This window comes from Gracilinanus agilis, chromosome 5 (assembly GCF_016433145.1).
Source record: "Gracilinanus agilis isolate LMUSP501 chromosome 5, AgileGrace, whole genome shotgun sequence".
In the NCBI taxonomy this organism is placed as follows: Eukaryota; Metazoa; Chordata; class Mammalia; order Didelphimorphia; family Didelphidae; genus Gracilinanus; species Gracilinanus agilis.
In genome coordinates, this window is record NC_058134.1 from 232,169,634 (window position 1) to 232,189,569 (window position 19,936).

A 19,936-nucleotide genomic window follows, 5' to 3' on the forward strand; every position below is an offset into this window, starting at 1 on the left:
GCTCTGAGGAGTTAAGAGAATTAATTACCCAGGGTCACACAAATTAGATAAATGTCAGAGATTTTAATCTAAGCTTTCTTGCTGCATCCAGCATTGTATCCATTAGGCCATGCTGCTTCTCACTATCATTCAATATCTGGGCTTTATGTGTCTGTATTTTCAATAAACAGTCATTCTTGGCTATTGGCACTTACACTCGTTGGGACATTAAATGATAAGGCTGAAGGTCAGCTCATGGTTGAGACAAACTGTGAAGTGCTTATTAGTTGTTTTGTGGATCTTAGCTCTTAACCAATTGGCATTTTTAGGATCTATTGTGTGACATATGGTGGATACAAATATAAAAGTGAGAAAATCTCTACCTCAGGGTGCTTACATTCTATTGAGATACTATAAATTGCTGTCTTAACCACCAAACAACCCTTTAGCTTTTTTTTTTTTTAGATAATTGACAAAGAAACCCATAACCTTACTAAAATTGCTATAGCCCTAACTTTTCCCATTATTTTACATTTCTATTCTTCTAGGCATCAACAATCAGGGTGCATCTTATACCCTCCCAAAAAAATAAATCACAAAAACCTTCACAAAAACATTGTGTAAACATGACAAATCACACTAAACATTTCTCAAGTGAATTTCCACTAGTAGTTGACCACCATTTTGTGTGTTACTGTTGGGGATCCAATAGAACATCCCCTTTCTGCCCAAGAAGAAAAGACAGGCCTTATTATTACCCCCATTTTACAGATGAGGAACCTGAGACATACAGAGTTATCCTTTAAATGAAATAGTTTGTGGACCCATCATTAATTCATCAGTTTACTTGACTATTAACTTCCCGGGTTCAGGGATCATATTTTACCTGTTCTCTTAATCCTGGGTGATTAGCACAGTACCTGGAACCCAGTAGGTGCTTAATCAATGTTTATTATCTGGCTGACCATCACTGTTCTGGTAAGACTCCCCCAGATGCATTATAAAGTAACACTGGTCTTTGTGACACCCAAACCTGGACACAAAACTCCAGATGTTATTCTGAAAATCACCAAATACCAAAAGAGTATTGGACTAAGTATTACATTATCATGTAAAACTTTAATTCCATCTTAATCAAGTCCAAGATTACTTATGTGAGCCTTTTTGTTTGTTTTAAAGCAACTGACTCATACTGAGCCTGTGGTCATCCATTACCCCGCCCCCCAGATCTTTTTATATGAACTGTTGTCCAGCCAGATCTACTTTATCCTATTGAGTTTTATTTGAATCCCTTCAATATTTGAGCACCTACTATGTACAAGATACAAAATAAGTTAAGTAGCCTATATTTCTACTGCCCTTTATGGTTTAATAAATGCTTTCCTTATGCCAGGATAAAAAAAGGTAGTATGGTAAATTTTTTTCTTCCTGTTTAAAGATCAGGAAACTAAGGCTGACAGGTGAAGGATTAATCCAGTATCACACAATCAAGAAATTCCAGGACTGAGATTTGAACCAGGTTTCTCTTAATTCCAAAGCCAGCACTCTTTCCACTATAACACACTCCCTCACAAACCAACACATGGACTCACTCCTGCTTCTAATATGGTTTTTGTTGTTGTTGTTCCATCATGTCTGATTCTTCATGACCCTATTTGGAGTTGACTTGGCAAAGGTTCTTGGATGGTTTGCCATTTCCTTTTCCAGCTCATTTTACAGATGTGAACACTGAGACAAACAGGATTAAGTCACTTGCCCAGGTCACACAGCTAGTATCAAAGGCCAGATTTGAACTCAGGAAGGTGACTCTTCCTGAGGTCAGACCTAGCACTCTATCCACTGCACCACCTCGCTGCTCCTCTATCCACCATGCCAAGCTGCCTCCACTAAAGCCAGACTATTTGTGATAAAGAACCCACTTAGCTGCTTTTCTGATGACTACAATCATAGGAGAAAGGACAGATGGGAGTAACATGTCCAAATCCCTCATTTTAAAAACTTCTATGTTACTCCCATCCGTCCTTTCTCCTATGATTGTGATTCCCAATTTCAAAGAAAGGATGGATGGGAGTGCCATAAAAGTTGCATGGTACAGTAGAACGAATACTAGATTTGGAAGTCAAAAGACCTGGGTTTCAAATACCATCTCCACCATTTAAAACCTGTATTATGTTCTTGGACAAATCACTTATCCTCTCTTTGTTTCCATTTCCCCCTCTATAAAATGAGTGGGCTGGATTAAATAAACTCCCAGATATCTCCCAACTCTCAGTCTATGATCCTCTGATCTCATGTCAGTAAGATTACAGATGTGATGGAGCTGTGCCTTGATAAATGCTGATACCAAGAGAATGACAGTGGCTATCTGATGCAATTGGCATCCAAACAAAAATCCCATTTCCTACATTTTCCTCCTTTTTAAAATGAGGGAATTGGACTAGAGAACCTCAGAAGTCTTTCTCAGCTCTTGGACTACATTGCTATGAGCTATCTATAAGTTAATAGAGGACCTTCAAGAATTGCTATGGCCAATATGGCCTCAGACACTTAATAGCTGTGTAACCCTGGACAAGTCTCTTAATTTCAATTGGCTAGCCCCTTCCACTCTTCTGCCTTTGAACCAATACTTAGGATCAATGCTAAGACAGAAGGTAAGGGGTTTTTTTTTAATAATTTTTATAGCCAGAAAAATTCATCCTTCTATGGACAATCTAATAATGAACCTTTCTGAACTCAGAAAAGTTTATCCAAACACAACATACATATGTTATTTTCTCAGGGCTATATTCAAAGACAATCCAACTTGGGTGTCTGCCAGAGTAGAGCTCCTTTAGAATAATCTTCAAAATCCAAGAGTGGTAGAGTAGAAGGAACACTGACACTAAATTTAGTCAGAGGAAACAAATTCAAAACCCACTTCTGATGCTATGGCCTTTGGCAAGTCACTTAATGTCTTTGGGCCTCAATTTCTTCATCTGAAAAATTATCAGGTTGGACATAATGGCCTCTAAGGCCTGCTCTAAAACTGCAATTCTATATTTTTACAGGCGGCTAGTTGATGTAGTAGATTAGAGTACTACACTTGGCATCAAGAAGCCCTAGATTCAAATCCTGCCTCTGAGATATTTTAACTATGCAATTCTGGGCAAGTCATCTCTTTGAACTTCAGTTTCCTCCCCTATAAAATGAAGGAGTTAGAATGAGTGACCATCAAGGCCACTATATGACGAATGATGCTAAGAGAGAAAGCCTGTCTATATTTTTCCTTCATACATTCAGTTGAATAATTTTGTGATTGTATTTTAAGGGAAAAACAAGATGAATCCTACTTTTTAAATGTTGACAGAAATTGTTTTTACACAAAGTGACTAATTAAACAAATGTAAATTATGTATATAATAAATTTTCAAAATCATTCTTTTTCAAAAAGCTCTAAATCTATGATGCTATGATTTTCACACCATGAGGGGTTCTATAGGATAAAACTCACATTTCATATAATTAGTTCCTGTTGCTATGTAGCCCAAGTTAGGAGGGCAAGCATGAAAAGCTACTTGTCTATACTGATGGGAGAGACATAGTCCTCAGTGTCCCAGTAGGTTCAAAAATTTTCATTCATAGGAGAAGAGAAGGAAGCCTGCAAGTTTTGATATTTAGGACTCATTGTGCCCTCATGAATGTAGCCAGCACTCCTGTCACATTGAGAAGACAAGATGAATGAGAAGTCTTTGGCCTTCATGTTGTTCTGTGATTGAACTGAGCATTTGTGACTTTCCATCCTCTGACATATCTTTCTTTCCTTGTCTGAGTTTCTACTCAAGAGGCTGTGGAGTTTGTGAGTGAGAGGATGAGGCAGATCTTTGTAAAGATGACCTTTTCTTTCTGTCTTTGAGACTATTTTACCCAGTCTGTGGGTTGTTGTTTTAAAATTGCTATCATTCAAGAAAGAATTTTTTTCATGTTTCTTTTAACTTGAATTCTAAAACTGAGACTTTAACATGAATTATTGACTCCTTAGTTGGACTTGGGCAATGACCTAAAATGTTCAAGAATTATGACATGGGAAAGATGGAGGGAAAGGAAAGGATATGTTTTTCTGAGCAAAATCAAGGCAGAAAATTTCAACTCTAATGGCATCTTGCAATTTTTGCCCATAAACATCTCCAAATGAAAATTTGTTACATAATTATAAAATATAAAATTTTATTCTACCTATAATGGTTAAAACTATATATATATATATACATAAAATTATAAGACTCTGCAATGAAAAATAGTTGCAAATACTTTATGTAAGACATTCTAAAAGAATTGAAAGAAGTACCCTAGCTAGACCTCAAATGCTTAGTATATTTCTATATCAAATTTGTTTGTTTTACATATTTTGTTCAGTACAAATAACATTTCAGAGAAATAAGCAATAACTTGGAATCTGTTTAACATAGTAGGATAATTATAGGTAACCTTAATTTTGATATTGGACTTTTTAATTTGAATAAAAGTTTGCAGTATTTGGTCCAACACCAAAAAAAAAAATCATTCGTATTTCCTCAATAATCATCCCAAGGTAACATCATATATTGGATAGAGCAGTCTGCCATATGCCTTTCAACTTAATTTTCTTTTCTATCTTGTCTTCTCCAATTAAAGTATGAGCTCCTTGAGGGCAAGGACGATCTTGATTTTTCTATGTGTTAGCCAATGAGCATATACTGTCTACTCTGAACTAGACACTTTGCTAAGCCCTGAGATTACAAATAAAGGTAAAAGACAGTCCCTGTTATCAAGGAACTCACAATCTAATGGGAGAGACAGCATGCCAACAACTATGTACAAATAGTCTAAACATACACTGGATAAACTGGAAATAATCAACAGAAGGAAGGCACTAGAATTAAGAAAAATCAAGAAAGGTTTCCTCCTAGAAGGTGAAAGTTTAGCTGGAATCTGAACAAATCCATGAGGGAAGGAGCACATTTAGCACAATGCTGAGATGCTTCATAAATGCTTTATGATTCATTTTCAGTTATTTGTAGAAAGTAGCTTAGAGACAAGAGCTGTATTCAAGTATAGAGTGACCTTAGACAAGTCACTTAAACCATCAGTCCCCACTGTAATTCTCTGAATCTCAGGTTTCAGCAAAGGTACTGATCCATATTGTAAAGAGAACATCCTCATTTGGGAGTTCCCTAAATCAATGAAATCCCAAGTCCAGTCCATCTCCCTAATAATAGCTAACTTTTATATATTGCTTTAAGATGTGCAAAGCTTCATGGAAAAGGTCAAGTGTAAAGTACAAGTACCGTAAAAATGTCAGCTTTTAACTCTTCGGAAGTCTTTAGAGTGACCACTGAACTGAATTTAAACAGCTGGAGCTATGACTCTGTTCCATGAAACTTGATCCCAAGCCTGTGCCATCCCTGGCGGCACCCTGAAGATGCACTGTGGGAAGAGAAGCAGGAATGTACCTAGCCACCAGCCATCCCTTAAACCCTGACAGATGGGAGAGACTGTGGCTTGTTCCTCTTTGTATCCCCCACTCCCTCACAATGAGCCTAGTGCGTCGTAGATGTCAGCCAAGGTTTGTGACTGAAGGGACATCAGAGGGCAAGCTTTTATTCAGCACCTGCTCTTTGCCAGGAGCTGTACTAGGTACTGAGGGTACAAAAACAAAGGAGGAATTGTGTCTGCCTTCAAATAGCTTAGTTCTAAGGAGGAAGCATCATGTATATGTGTGTGAGTCTATATGAGTGTGGGTATATACATATATATATATATATATATATATACACTCTTATATACAAACACACATTTATATATATCATATATTTATACTCCTATTCATGGGCATGTTGCTTTTCCCTCTCTAGAAAGATGGATGGATAGATAGCCAGGATGAGTATGTATGTGTATATATATATAATATACATATACAGGAAGATGAATATGTATATATATATTCATCTTCCTGAATTCAAATCTGGCCTCAGATATTTTCTAGCTGTGTGACCCTTGGCAGGTCATTTAACCCTGTTTGCCTCAGTTTCCTCATCTGTAAAATGATTTGGAAAAGAAAACGGTGAGTCACTCTAGTATCTTTACCTAAACAGGGTCATAAAGAGTTGGACATTACTAAAAAAAACTACTAGAGGGGGCAGCTGGGTAGCTCAGTGGATTGAGAGCCAGGCCTGGAGACGGGAGGTCCTGGGTTCAAATTTGGCCTCAGACACTTCCCAGCTGTGTGACCCTGGGCAAGTCACTTCACCCCCATTGCCCACCCTTACCACTCTTCCACCAAGGATTCAATACACAAAAGTTAAGGTTTAAAAAAAAAAAAAGAAGAAGAAACTACTAGAAAAAATATATATTCACACTATATTGTGCCTTATGTCTGTTTTGTTTTTAAATAAGTACACACTACACACACACACACATATATATTATACACACATGCAAAATAAATATAATGTACCCTGGTCAAGTAGATAATAGGACTAGTAGCTACAAAACCCCCATGGTGAAGGAATCACTTGATCTGTCTTGAAGGAAGCCAGGGATTCCAAGAGGCAGAATTGGGAAGGAAGCCCATTCCATATGGGGATAGTAACCCTAAAGAACAAAAATAAAATAAATTTACAATTGAGGAAAATTTCCACTATAGGAAACCAATTGCAATCCTTAAAACACTATAGAAATGCAAATTGTTGCTTTTATTAGCAAGTTACTTTGGTAGCCTGAGAGGTTGACAGTTCAATAAGTTCTTTTTTTTTTTTCAATTTGGTATTTATTTTTTTAACTTTCATTTTTTATTTTGAACTCCAAATTCTCTCCTCTCTAGCCCTTCCCCTACTCATTGAAAAAGCAAGCAGGATGATAACAATTCTATATGCAAAGTTAAGTAAAATATAAATACAGACTTTTAAAATTCTTAGACAAGAATCCCCATCCCAGCTCTGTCCCTAACTGGCTGTGGGACTGAGTAACCTTACTTACCTGATCCTCAGTTTCTTCATCTGTAAAACAACAGTCTATATTATATGATCTCTGAACTTAACCACACTGCACAAAAATAATAATAAACTATCTTCTAAAAAATACTTTAAAATTTCCAATTTCATTCAGGCTGACTACTCAGCTAGTTATTTGACACTATTGAAATTTTACTGCTTTTGAAATGAGTCTAAATCATCACTTGTGCTCTGAATTGCTGCCCTACAGCCACCATTTACAAAATGGGACTCTACTGAGTGACCAGGAACACCGAATGCCATTCCACAAGGGTGGACAAGATTTCATGTGAAAGATCGCCAGTGGCTGGCTGTGTGGTTGTGTATCATTGGAGAGCTGGGTTGGTTGGTTGGTTTTTCATAAGGCTGTACCCATAGTAATGAGATCCCTTAGAGCAAAAGCTGGAAGTTTGGATGTGGGATACACATGGGCTCTGGCAGGCCTTCAGCAAAAATCTGGGTCCAACAGCTTCAGAAAATTGAATTTGGGCAGTAAGTTTTTAGGCATATTTCAAACATAACATAGTCAAATATTAACATTGCTTATTCACCTAGTATGATGGTTAATAAACAGTCTGCTTTTTAAAGGGGAAGGAAAGAGAAGGAATAGAGAAGGGAAGAGAAAAGGGAAAGAGAAGTAGAGAGGGAAGAGAAAAGGAGAGGAAAAGGAAGGGTAAGGGAGAAGCATTTGTTAAATATCTACTGTATGCCAGGGGGCAGCAAGATGGTGCCATAGTGCATAAAGCACCGGGCCTGGAGTCATGAAGACTCATCTTCCTGAGTTCAAATCCAGCCTCAGATATTTACTAATTAAGTAATCCTAAAACAAATCATTTAACCCTGTTTGCCTCAATTTCCTCACTTGTAAAGTGACCTGGAAAAGAAAATGGTGAACCATTCTAGAATCTTCACCCAAATGGGGTCACAAAGAGTTGAACGCTACTACAAAACAACAGGGGGAAAAAGTGTGTGTGTATATATAATGTTATTATATATTACTATAATAACATAATAATAACTTATTAATACACACTTACACCACATTGTACCTTATATCTATTTTGTTTTAAAATAAATACACATACACATGTGCACACACACATATACAAAATAAATATAAGGTAACCTCGGCAAGGAACGTAATCCTCTAAGCCTCAGTTTCCTCATCTGTAAAATAAGCTGGAAAGGGAAATGGCAAATTACTCCAATGTCTTTGCCAAGAAAACTCCAAATGGGGTCATAAAGAGTCAGATACAACTAAACAACAAAACTATATGCCAGGCACTCTGCTAAGCACTTTACAAATATTATCTCATAATGAAAGCACTAACTGCTACTGCTTCTCCTTTTTGGAGTCAAGAAGACCTGGGTTCAACTCCACCATTGGTGTTTACTAACTAGGAGACCTGGGGCAAGTCCCATGGCTTCTCTGTGACTAGGACAGCTTCCTCACCCCTCAGTGGGTCACCTAATATGCCTCAGGCACCAGTAACACAAAACAGATATGAAATAGGCCCCATACTCAGTACCTGGCACATAGTAGGTACTTAATAAATGCTAGTTGACTGAGTTGACTAAATGAAAAAGTTTATCAGGGGAGATAAAAGTGTATAAATGTAGATATAAACAAGATATGTCTGAAAGAAAGACAAGACAATTGGGGGGCAAATAGACACTAGCAGCTGGGAGGCTCAGGAAAGACTTTTTTGTAGAAATTGGCTCCTTCTAAAAGCTAAATTTTAAAGGAAACCAAGGATTCAGAAAATCAGAAGTAAAGAGATAGAGCATTCCAGGCAAAGGCATAGAGGTAGGAGATGTAGCATCAGGTATGAAGAATGGGAAGAAGGCTAATTTGGTTGGACCACAGGGTAGGAGGAGAAGTAGTTTGTAATTGTAAAAATTAAAACAAATTAATTTTAATTAATCAATAATTGAAAATAGTTTGGAGCTAAGTTGTATGTTGTAAAGGGTTTTAAATGCCAAATAGTGGATAGAGGTAATAGGAAGCCACTTAAGTTTATTCACCAGAGAATAGCATAATCAGGCCTTTGTTTTAAAGAAAATCACTTGGACAGTTCTGTGGGAAATATCTGGAAAGGAGAGACCAATTGGGAGATTATTTCAATAGTCTAGACCAGAGGTGTCAAACAGAGGCCCACAGGCACATACAATCTACAACAATCCCCAAAGTGGCCAGAACCAGATTAAAATGTAACTGGGAAGGGCAACGAGGTGTCTCAGTGGATAGAGTGGGAGACCTAGAGTTGGGAACCCCTAGGTTAAAATCTGACCTCAGTCTCTTTCTAGCTATGTGACCCCAAAAGTGGGCGCTACCACCCCTTGGTGGGTGCTGCAGCAATCCAGGGAAGCAGTGATGGCCACACTTTTTTTGTATTACATTCTATTCTGAGTTCAATAAATAGTTTCATAATTTCCAGGGGGTGCTAAGTAATATTTTTTCTGGAAAGGGAGTGGTAGACCAAAAAAGTTTGGGAACCACTGGATTAGCCTTTACCCTTTTGTCTTAGAGTTGTTGCTAAGGCAGAAAATAAGGGGTTTGTTTTTTAAATGAAATTGAGAAATATTACAAAATAAATTAAAATACAATAAAATATAGATAATATTACATTTAAAATTAAATCACTATGTGGCTTGCAAAGTTCCTTATAAATGACTTAGTGACTCCATTTCTATTTAAGTTTGACACCCCTAGTCTAAAGAAGAGGTGATCAGAACGTGGACTAAGATGGTAGCCTTGAGAGAAGGGGAAGGATATAAGAGATGAGATGACAAAAATCTTGATCGGATATATGAGATCAAAGAGAGAAAAATTATAGACAAGTTACAATCAGCATTGGAAGAATGAGTTCTCATGTTGATGGAAAGTATTGATACACCAGTACAATCTCACATGCTTAGGTTACTTTTTATTTATGTAAATGGATTAGAATCCACCAGTCCCAGCCTTGCCATGAATGGTATGATTTTGGGAGGCTCACTTAAATATCTTGAACCTCAGTTTCCTCATTTACGAAATGAGGATGTTGGATTAGATGATTTTTTTTCTGTAGCCCCTTCTACTTCCAGAATTCTCTGACTCTTGATAAAAGTCCTAGAGATGCTACATGTCCCTGGCCAAGTCACTTAACCCCATAGTCTAGCCCTGACCACTCTTCTGCCTTAGAAATAATACGTTGTTTAATTCTAAGAAGGAAGGTAAGATTTTTGTTTTTTTATTTAAGTTCCAGAGATATACTTTATATGAAAGAATTATATTAGGGCTTTGCAGAGAAAAGAGAATACATTGAAAAGGTCAAAGATATTTCAAAAAATGGTTTTTTTTCCTATTTAAAATAAGAATTTCAGTAATACATAATCATGCCATCTCAAACAGCTGATGAGCCATTGCCAGGGGCTTTTTAGATCCAAGAGGCAACTCACTGGAGGATAGGGAAAAAAAAAAAAACAAGGGGAATACCTGTCCCAACTAAGGAAAGAACATGAAGTTTAAAGGGAAATAATTGAAAATAGAAAGTCATTATTACCCAGAAGTTCACTTGGATGGGCCCTTTGGTCAGTTCCCAGGAAACGATCTGTTTTACCAGTTTCAGAAATCTGACCCTGCTGCCCAGCAAGCCATCCAGATAGCTGTAGAAGGTGAGGGAGAAATGGGGCCACCCAGCAATCACTGGATGCTAGTAGCTATTCTAGAAAAAGATGCGATGGCCCTAGCCTTCACTTTTTTTTTTTTTTAATTTTTTTTTTTAATTTTTTAAACCCTTAACTTCTGTGTATTGACTTATAGGTGGAAGAGTGGTAAGGGTAGGCAATGGGGGTCAAGTGACTTGCCCAGGGTCACACAGCTGGGAAGTGTCTGAGGCCGGATCTGAACCTAGGACCTCCCGTCTCTAGGCCTGGCTCTCAATCCACTGAGCTACCCAGCTGCCCCCCCTAGCCTTCACTTTTACTGTTACTTTACTCTGTGTAGTTTTCATTTTGATGCAGTCTTTGACATTGCTATTTTTTGCTAGCTCTCTGGATGTTGTGATTATGCTACTCCTCTCTTATAATGCCTCTTGTTGCCATCTGCTCAGGAATGCTGTGGATGATTATGATTTTTAGTTGCTCAGCAACTCTGAGGCCTCATCTTAACCATGATCTAGGATTTCAGAGGATCTTTTTTTAATGAAAAAAATATTTTTTGGCAAAGATACATGAGAAAGGCCAGATCATATTTTTCTTTCACCATTTCCCTGCAATGTGTTATTTGGGTTGGTTTGGTGTGTGATGGCCCTAGAATGTACTGAGGTAATAAAGGGTCATTATCAGCTTACTTTGCAAAGGTGGAAATCAAAGGCCACCTACGGTAGAAAGGCCAGGCAGGGCATTGAATTAGTACACTAAATTTAGAGTCGGGAAGACTTGAGTTCTAATTGCCCTCCTATATTCATCCATTGTATGATCCTGGGCAAATTATCTCACCTCTGTGGGCTTCTGTAAAATGTCAGGGTGTAGATTCAGTGACCTCCAAGATTCTTTCCCACTCCAAATTCATGGTCTTTTGATTGTTAGGGAGAGAATGAGAAATCCTCTTCCAATCCTATGTTTCCCCATACCCCAACACATAGGCATAGACTCTTTTGTAGCCATTGAACAGGCTTTGAAGCTTTGGAGAACACACTGTTTTTCCTCAAGTTGCTCTAATGGAAAGATGTATATGTTTTCAAAATTGAATAATAACTAATGGGAAAATCTTCCAATTTTATTGGCTTGTTATCAGTCATTAAAGATAGTGCAATAAAAAGTTTTGATCTTTACAAAGGTTTTCTGAAAGCTGCAAGGGAGGGGAAGATATCTTAAATGGGGATACAGAGGGATGTGATAAAGGGAGAGAAGCACAAAAGAATTTCAGTTCTAGGGATGGGGTGGTAAATTCCTATTTCTTCAACTGGAGTCCAGAAAAAGTCATCCTTTCTGGTTAAATTGAATTTCCTGTACAAACTTTTCCTCCTGACTTTTATTGTTAGTGATGCATAGAAATGCTCATGGTTTGGTTTTTTTCATTCATTTTGTAACCAAAGCTTTTTAAATCATCTGTTAGAGGTTTTTTTGCTGATTCTCTGAGGTTTTCTAATTATCTGCAAAGAGGGATACATTTCCTCTCTGCTGATATAGATAACTTTAATCTCTCTCATCTTAATATTTTAGCTACCATTTCTATATGTCAGATAATAGCAGAGCACAATAGGCATCCTTATTTTATCTGTCTCTCTTAAGAAAACTTCCATTGTTTCTGTATTAGAAATGATAGCTTTTGGCTTTATTTATATACTTTGTATGATTTTAAAGAAAAAACCTATTTCTTTTGGCAAATATGAAAAACAACAGTTTTCTTTTCCAAAGACTGACGTTATACTTAATTGTTACTCTCTGACAGGATCATGGTTTTTTCATTAGCTTGAAATGTAATCAACCAGTCAAAAATCAATTTCATTAGAAAAGAAAATGATTTTGAATTAAATTAATAAAACTCAAAAAATGTAAATCATTTATAAGTTTAAATGTCATTCTTTACAATTTTGTTGATTTTCCTAGTATACTCTTTGAGTCCACTTGGGCAGTTGTCGATGTTGAATTCTTTTCAAGATAAGATATAGTTTTCTGTTTATATCAGCAGTCGTCTGTCTGTGAAATATGGACCAACCAGAATGCAGGATTTCCATTCTCAGCGATCCATCAGGTTCATAATGTAAGACAATGAACGGTTATGTTCTCTTTATCAGTTTGCACCGTGTGATGTCTTGCCAAGTGTTGTGAGCAGTTATCTACAGGTGCTATGTCCTCAAAGTGCCAGATGGTTTGTAATGTCCCCTGATACCTAAGGTTTTTTGTCTGTGCCTTCATTTATCATGCCTTGTAATTCGTCGGTGTGGAACAAACATGTCCAGAGTCAGAGTATACTCAGCTTTTAAAGTCTTCAGTCACAACCTACCCCATGTCGGTCTTGATCTTTATTCCCGATGTCTGCGTTGACTTGCTTTTGCAGGGAAGGTGGAAAAAAACTAAGCTAATATGTCCATTTGTCCACTTCCTTCCCATTTTGTATTTTTTTCCCTCTTCATGAGGTACTTATCCCCACCACCCTTGTGTCTGATGTGCCCTAGCACAGAGGTCTATGCTCTTTGCTTATAGCCAGACTAATCTTAGTATGATTTGCATGATGATTTGTATGAATTTCATGCAGTTTGTTCAAGAACAGAAAAATATGCCACAGAGGTGCCAATTCCTAGCTAAACAGTAATTCTCAACCTTTCACATGTGATAGTAGCTTTATCTGACCATAGGAGGTCAGTAAAATTTCTACCCATTTTGCTCCAAAAATACTTAACATTAGAACTTTTCTGATTTACTTTTTCATAGTATGGGAGAGTTCCTTTTTATCTGAAATGGGAAATCAAACATATTGTTCATTTTCTTCCTTTTTAATTTTAAAATATTTTTAGATCCTTCTAATATTTTTCCACAGAGGAGTTTTATTGAAGAAGTTGGCCTCCATGATGGCCCTGCTCTAGTCAGTGCCTTTTATTTAGCAACAGAGTAGAAGGTTTGGTGGATCCTAACAAGCCAAGAAGGCATTGATTCCAACCCTGGCAAATGGACTATTGTCCAAAGACCAACCTAACCAACTTCAGAATGGTCATTGCCAAGAGATTGGATATCCACCTACAGCAATCACTTACTCTAGTCAGAAGGCCCAAGTTCAAATACTGTGTCTTTCTCATTGTCCCTATATGACTTTGGGCAAGTTACTTTCTGAACCCATTTCCTCATCAGTAAAAAATGAGGTGAACTCATGGCCTCCAAGTTCCCTTCCAACTCTAAATCTCATGTTCCTATAATTTTTTGTTTCTGGCCATGGCAACTCATAAAATTGCCTAAGGCATGGAAGGCCAGTGATGAGCTTCAAGGAAAGGAGTGAAAATGGTTCTGTAAGTATGGAATGAGTAGATTTGCCATTTGGAAGGATTTTGGACCCTCAGGCTACCTCAGTATTCTGGTTGAGAATCACTAATCTGCATTTAAGAGAGGCCCTCTCTCAGTGTGCTGTATTTAACTGATACTTTTTTTTCATGCATGGGTTTTTCAAATGGGAAGGATATTGTTGGCTTGTGGGTTCTGTAATGTCCTCTTAGCTAGCATATGATCATTGCCTGATATTGCTATCTAATGGAAAGAATGGCAACAACGATATGGTTCCTTCAGAAGTCCCTCCTTAATTTAAATGAATTGTGGAAAGCTTTTAAATTTTCAAAAGTGACCCTTTCCTTTTAAATGCCTTATAAGTCTGACTCATACCAGGAATTCTGTTACATTCTGTTCCTCAAGTATTTATTAAACATCTCATCATGGAGGATACAAAGACAAAAAGAAAGAAAAAATCCCTGCCTTCAAGAAGCTTACCTTCCACTTGAGGGGAACAGTATATACACAGATAAATACCAAGTAATTACAAAATATAGACGGGAAAGCATTAACTGAAAAGCATAGCTCTGGTTTGGGAGTGAAGAAGTCTTGACATGTAAACTTACCAACTGTGTGACTCAGGGCAAGTCAGTTAACCTTTTTGGACCTCAATTTCCTCATCTGTAAAATGAGAGAGTTGAATTCAATGAACGCTAAGGTCCCTTCCAGCTCTGAATCTTTGGCCCCAAAACTGCTAAATTATGTTTTGGCCATGAGAGCCTACATTTCCATACATTTGTGGGATACATTTTCTTATATTTATACTATATATATATGAGAATACATCTAAGTAAATATGCATTTAAAGCATCCTTTGAAATCCTGAGATACCAAAAATGAATACCATCATGTATGTGCCATGTACACGTATAGCTTGATAGGCAACAAAGATTTATTAGAAACCTTGGAAGCAAAATCCTTAAAATTGTAGCTCCTGTGAAAATGTTCTAGTAATAGGATTTGTGCTCTGTTGACTGTTTTACAATGAGCACAGAATAGATGGGTAAGGGTCAGGTGAGAGACAAAGAGTAGAGAGGCAAAACCAATCAGGGAAGAAAGATTGAAAAGCGGCTAGAGAAACAAAAATCGATTAAATCCTAATCAAAGGAGGGTGTTGATAAGGCTTCCTACTTTTCTTTTTCATTAAGAAAAGTTAATACATAATTAGAGTTTTTAATTACTTGCAGCTGTCATTAAGTATATTCTTTAAATCAGAGAATGTGAATCTTAGCATATGTAAAACATTCCCCCAATTCAGTTTCCCTTTGCATTTAGAACAAGATTTTAAAATAATAGTAATTGTGGTTGTACTTGTAATTTGGCTTCTTCGAGAGAAAAATCTAGGATTTTTCATCCCAGAATTTATTTTAGTTTCTACAACACAGGCCAACAAAAATGGTCCAGCTAATCTCCCTTTTTAATAATGAATTTTTTTAACTACCTCTCATAGGTATGGATTTGGAGGCATAATCCATGTGTAGGAGAAATATCACTGTATTTGAAGTTCAAATCCTGGCTCTGGATTTACCTGGGCCTCAGTTTCCCCATCTATAAAAAGAGGGGTTAGACTCAATGGCCTCTGAAGTCCAGTTCTATGATGCTATCACCCTGTGGTTCCTTCCTACAAGAACTAGCCTGTGTTTCTATCTCCTGACTTATATGAAATTCATGTCCCTGTGGTCCTGGCAGCCCAAGCACAATCCTGCACGGCTTTTACATTTACCCACAGCAGGTATGAAGGAAAGCCGAAGACTGGGTTACATAATGCAGGCTAGTCACAGCTATCTCATCCTTTTATCTCTAACATTTGGTGCAGTAAGATGCATCTTGTGAATACTTGTTGAGCTACTGTATCAGACAAGCTAAGACTCTCATGAAATTTCCCAATGATTTGGGGATGCCACCATTTTTCATTACATTTAAAGTTTTAGGAGATTATCAAGGTCTGCTTCTCCTTTTATAGTCTTCTTTCCTTGGAACAGCTCCAAGGTTCTGTATGAAAAACAAAGAGAAATAGAAATTAAACAAACAATTACAGAGTTCATAACACCACCACCATGGAGGCAGCCATGGTCTAGAAGACAGAGAATTGACCTCAACGATAGGAAGACCGGGTTTAAGATCCCAGTTCTGACTTATATTGGCTTTGTGGTTCTGGGTAAGTCTCTTGATCCTGGCAATACTTTGCCAAGAGGTGCTGACCTGCCTTGGTATTAGGAATGTCTTACTGAGAATTCCCTAGATCAAATGAGATAATGCTTGTAAAGCTTTTAGTACAGTGCCTGGCCCATAATAGGCATTCACTCGATGTTGATTCCTTCTTTTCCCTGTCCCTTTCCAAAGAAATAGGTCTAGATTAAAATAATAAATAAATAAAATAAATATTTTAATTTTAAGTGACTTAATTTTAAGTGGTGTCAAGCTCAATAAAAACAAAGTCACATATTGACTTTGAAAATCACAAATTCACATTATGTAGGCTATATTGTATTTTTAATTATCTTGTTAACTATTTCCTGGTTACATTTTAATCTAATTCTAGCCACGTGTAGGAGTTTTGCAAGTGGCTTACTACTGTGGGAGCTTGAAGCCTCTGGACTATAAGACACGTCCTATTTTCCCTACATTATTGTTGTCCCAGACTGAAACAGATAGGTGTGTCTGACTAGTAAAAGCCCTTTTAACTTCATGGGATTTGATGAGAATTCTCTTAATTGCCATTAATCAACAAGTGTTTATAAATACCACTATGAGCCAGGCACTGTACCAAGTACTGGATATTCAAAGACAAAAAGAGAGAGAGACAAAAAGCCCTGCCCTCAAGAAGCTTACAGTCTACAATTACATGTAATTACTTCTAACACTATTGGTTTCAGTTGTTTTTCAATCTTGTCCAACTCTTGGTGACCCCAATTGGGGTTTTCTATGCAAAGAAACTGGAGAGGTTTGCCATTACCTTCTCTGGCTCATTTTACAGATGAGGAAACTGAGGCAAACAGGGCTAAGTGACTAATCCAGAGGTCATATAGCTAGTAAGTGTCTGAAGCCGGAGTTGAACTCATGAAGACTTCTAACACTATAGAAATCTGTAAATTATTCAGACCTTTATTTAAGAGTAAGGCAGTAAAGATGGGCCTTATGTTAACTAATTCAACTCCTATAATTTCAAATAAATATTGACATGACTGCCCTTTGCTGTATCTCCATGAAAGATAATCATGACGTTTAAATATACTAACCTAAGTTTAAACTGTGCGAAGACTTTTGGAACACCCAATTTCTAATATTGAGATTTTCTGGACTTACTTGACTTTTTTTTTCCCAAAGAGCTTACCAAAATGTGTCGTGAATGACTTTACTTCTTTTTTGATTTGCAAAACTTCAGAGAATGTTGGTCCTACATAGGGTGTGAAACTAATTCTCCTCACACCTGTTACCTATCAGGCCTTTGGGAATTCGAGATTTGTTTCCGCCTTAGCATCTCTTGCTTCTCTCTTATTTACTCTCTTGGACCCTTTCTCCTTAAAGACAACCTCCAGGCTTTTGGATTTGGAAGGATAGTCAGAGTGGTTTCAGCTTTTGCTGCTCCTAAGCCACTATCTTGGCTCCACTCCTTTTCTCCAGGCCTTTGGAGACCCTGGACAAAGATGTGACCTTGGGCTTCTGCGACAGGATGCTCTTGCTCTGGAAACTCCTTTCTCCTTACACTCAGACCAGAGAGTAGCATTAGCTCTCTCAATATCAAGGGCAAACCACCTAGTACAAGTGCTTCAATTATCAAGTGGTTGGAAGCCCACAACCAGTAGCAAATTAATGAAAGAAAGAGAGAGAGGAAGAGAATCCCCATTAGAAAGAAAGAGGCTTCTGGGTGCTCTTAGAGGTAGGGTCATTAAAAAAAAAAAAAACAGTCAATGAATTTCTAGGAAGAAAACAAATTTCTATGAATTCTATCTTAAACAAACCCGTTTTTTTCCCCTCTTTACTCAGTTGAATATATACTTCTGAAAATAGCACTAACAAACTAACAAAGTTTCTATTTCCAGAAATGCAGATTCAGACCCCATGGAGGAATTTTTAAACCTCTGGGTTGGGGCATAGTTTCAGGAAAACAAAGAAATAGAAAAGGGATGCTCATTCTTCCTTGCCCTTTTATTCTCCCCTTTTTTTCTCACTCCTCCCTCCATCCCTCTTTTCTCCCTTGTCACTTGCCATAAAAATCCAGGCCTTTCTCTTGGTCTGCTAGAAAGCATGCTGAATTTTGAGGCAGAAGACCAATCCTAGTTCTGCCACGTGTTGTCTTTATGACCTTGGGCAGGTCCCTTCGCCTCTGAGACAGCAGCCTCCTCTTATGTACAATGAAAGGGCTGTATTAGGTAACTTCTAAGGTGCCTCTCAGTTCTCAACCGTAGGCTTCTCATATTTATCATAAAGGTCCTAGGTGGGCATCTTCCCTGATTTAAACCCAGAATTAGGAGTTGATTTTGCTGGCAATTCCTACAGGAGCCACCAGTGATCTTATCAGAAAAGAGCTTTGTCTTGCACACAGACACATTGGGCCACTGCTTTCCACAAATACCAGGCCAGTAGCCTGAGGTGGTTTCCATGAGGACGTGCCCTAGAAGGTAGTGCTTGCTCGTCTCAAAGTCACCGTTAATTCCTTGTGTTCATGAAGTCCGTCACATTTGGAACCGTGTTTGGCTGCAATTCTGCTTTGTGTGAGGGTTTCCCTCTGACTCTAGCTCTCCTGAAAGTGCCTGGGCTAACTAAAAAATTTACGTCATGGGTTTGCATCTTCTCTGCACGTTTAACATACTAACATGCCTCAAATCCCCCAAACTCCCTCTGCATTCTCTCGCCGATAGCCCAAACCCCCACCCCAAATCCTTGCTCTGTCTGACTGGGTTTGTGCAAGGGAAAGAAGGTTCTTCAGCTGTCCTGTTAAGCTAGAATCCAAAGTGGGTGCTTGGTTTGAGGAAAATGCATCAACAGAATCTGGGACTGCTCTTTGGCCGCTTCACTGAATTCCCTGGATCTCCCTTTTGTGTCATTCGACAGAGTGACGTGCAAACTTCCGTTGTTTTGTGGCAGTGTCGTATTATCTTTGTAGTATTGTATCATACTTGTGGTTCATTCTGGGGTTTGGGGGAGAGGGAGGTGATTGGAAATCTCAGGAGTCCTGGGATTTTGAAAAAGTCACTGTGGCCTCGTTCTAAGTACCAGGAGCTCTCACCATTCAAAGGTCACCACTCCTCCGTCCAAAAAGATTTTGATACATTATTTTAATTCTACTCACTTTCTGGGGCAGTTATTTCCGACCAGTTGAAATAAAGATAAGGCAGAAGATTTCCTAAGTGATAATAATCCAAAAGTATGAGAGGGAAAGATTCCTCAGTGAAGATGTCAGAGGGAAATAGAATATCAGAGACTACTGCGATCATTCATTAATGTTTTTCCAAACAGAAAAGTCTCACATCAAAAAAGAAGCTTTATTATAAAGAGTCAAAACCAATTAGGAAGGAGTCAAAAAACAGATAATCATTAAAGGAAGTAGCATCTGGAGGAAAGTCAACTGCAGATGGAAAGTGGGAAACCAGAGCAGATATGAAAGGAGTGGAATTGTCTAAGTAGTAGAGAGAGAAGAAGAATTAGTGAGAGAAAAGAAGCAACAAGAAAAGACAGAACTGGCTATTTGAAGCTGGGGAAAGCCCCAAGGAGGTAACCAAGAGCCACTCAAGTAGTATTGTTTTTAATGCATGCAGAATATTTCCAAATAAATAATAGCTCTTCAACCCTAGATGTGTTGGAGATCCTCCCCATTTGACAAAGTATATGACCCAGTCTTCATAGAATGATAGTCACCTTTTGGGGGGACTTCAGGATGAACTGGGGTTTTCCAGGAGCAGAAGCTGTGTCTTTGCCTGGCCTCT

The 19,936-nt window shown here is 37.9% G+C and overlaps 1 protein-coding gene across 1 annotated transcript in view; it reads left to right on the forward strand.

Moving 5' to 3' along the window:
• Positions 1–19,936, forward strand: part of ANKS1B (ankyrin repeat and sterile alpha motif domain containing 1B) — a 1,330,035-nt gene that overhangs the window by 1,231,150 nt on the left and 78,949 nt on the right. The window contains exon 21 of the mRNA XM_044679159.1: positions 12,664–12,735. Within this exon, the coding sequence (XP_044535094.1) occupies positions 12,664–12,735 (72 nt within the window). The remainder of the gene's footprint in view (positions 1–12,663; positions 12,736–19,936) is intronic.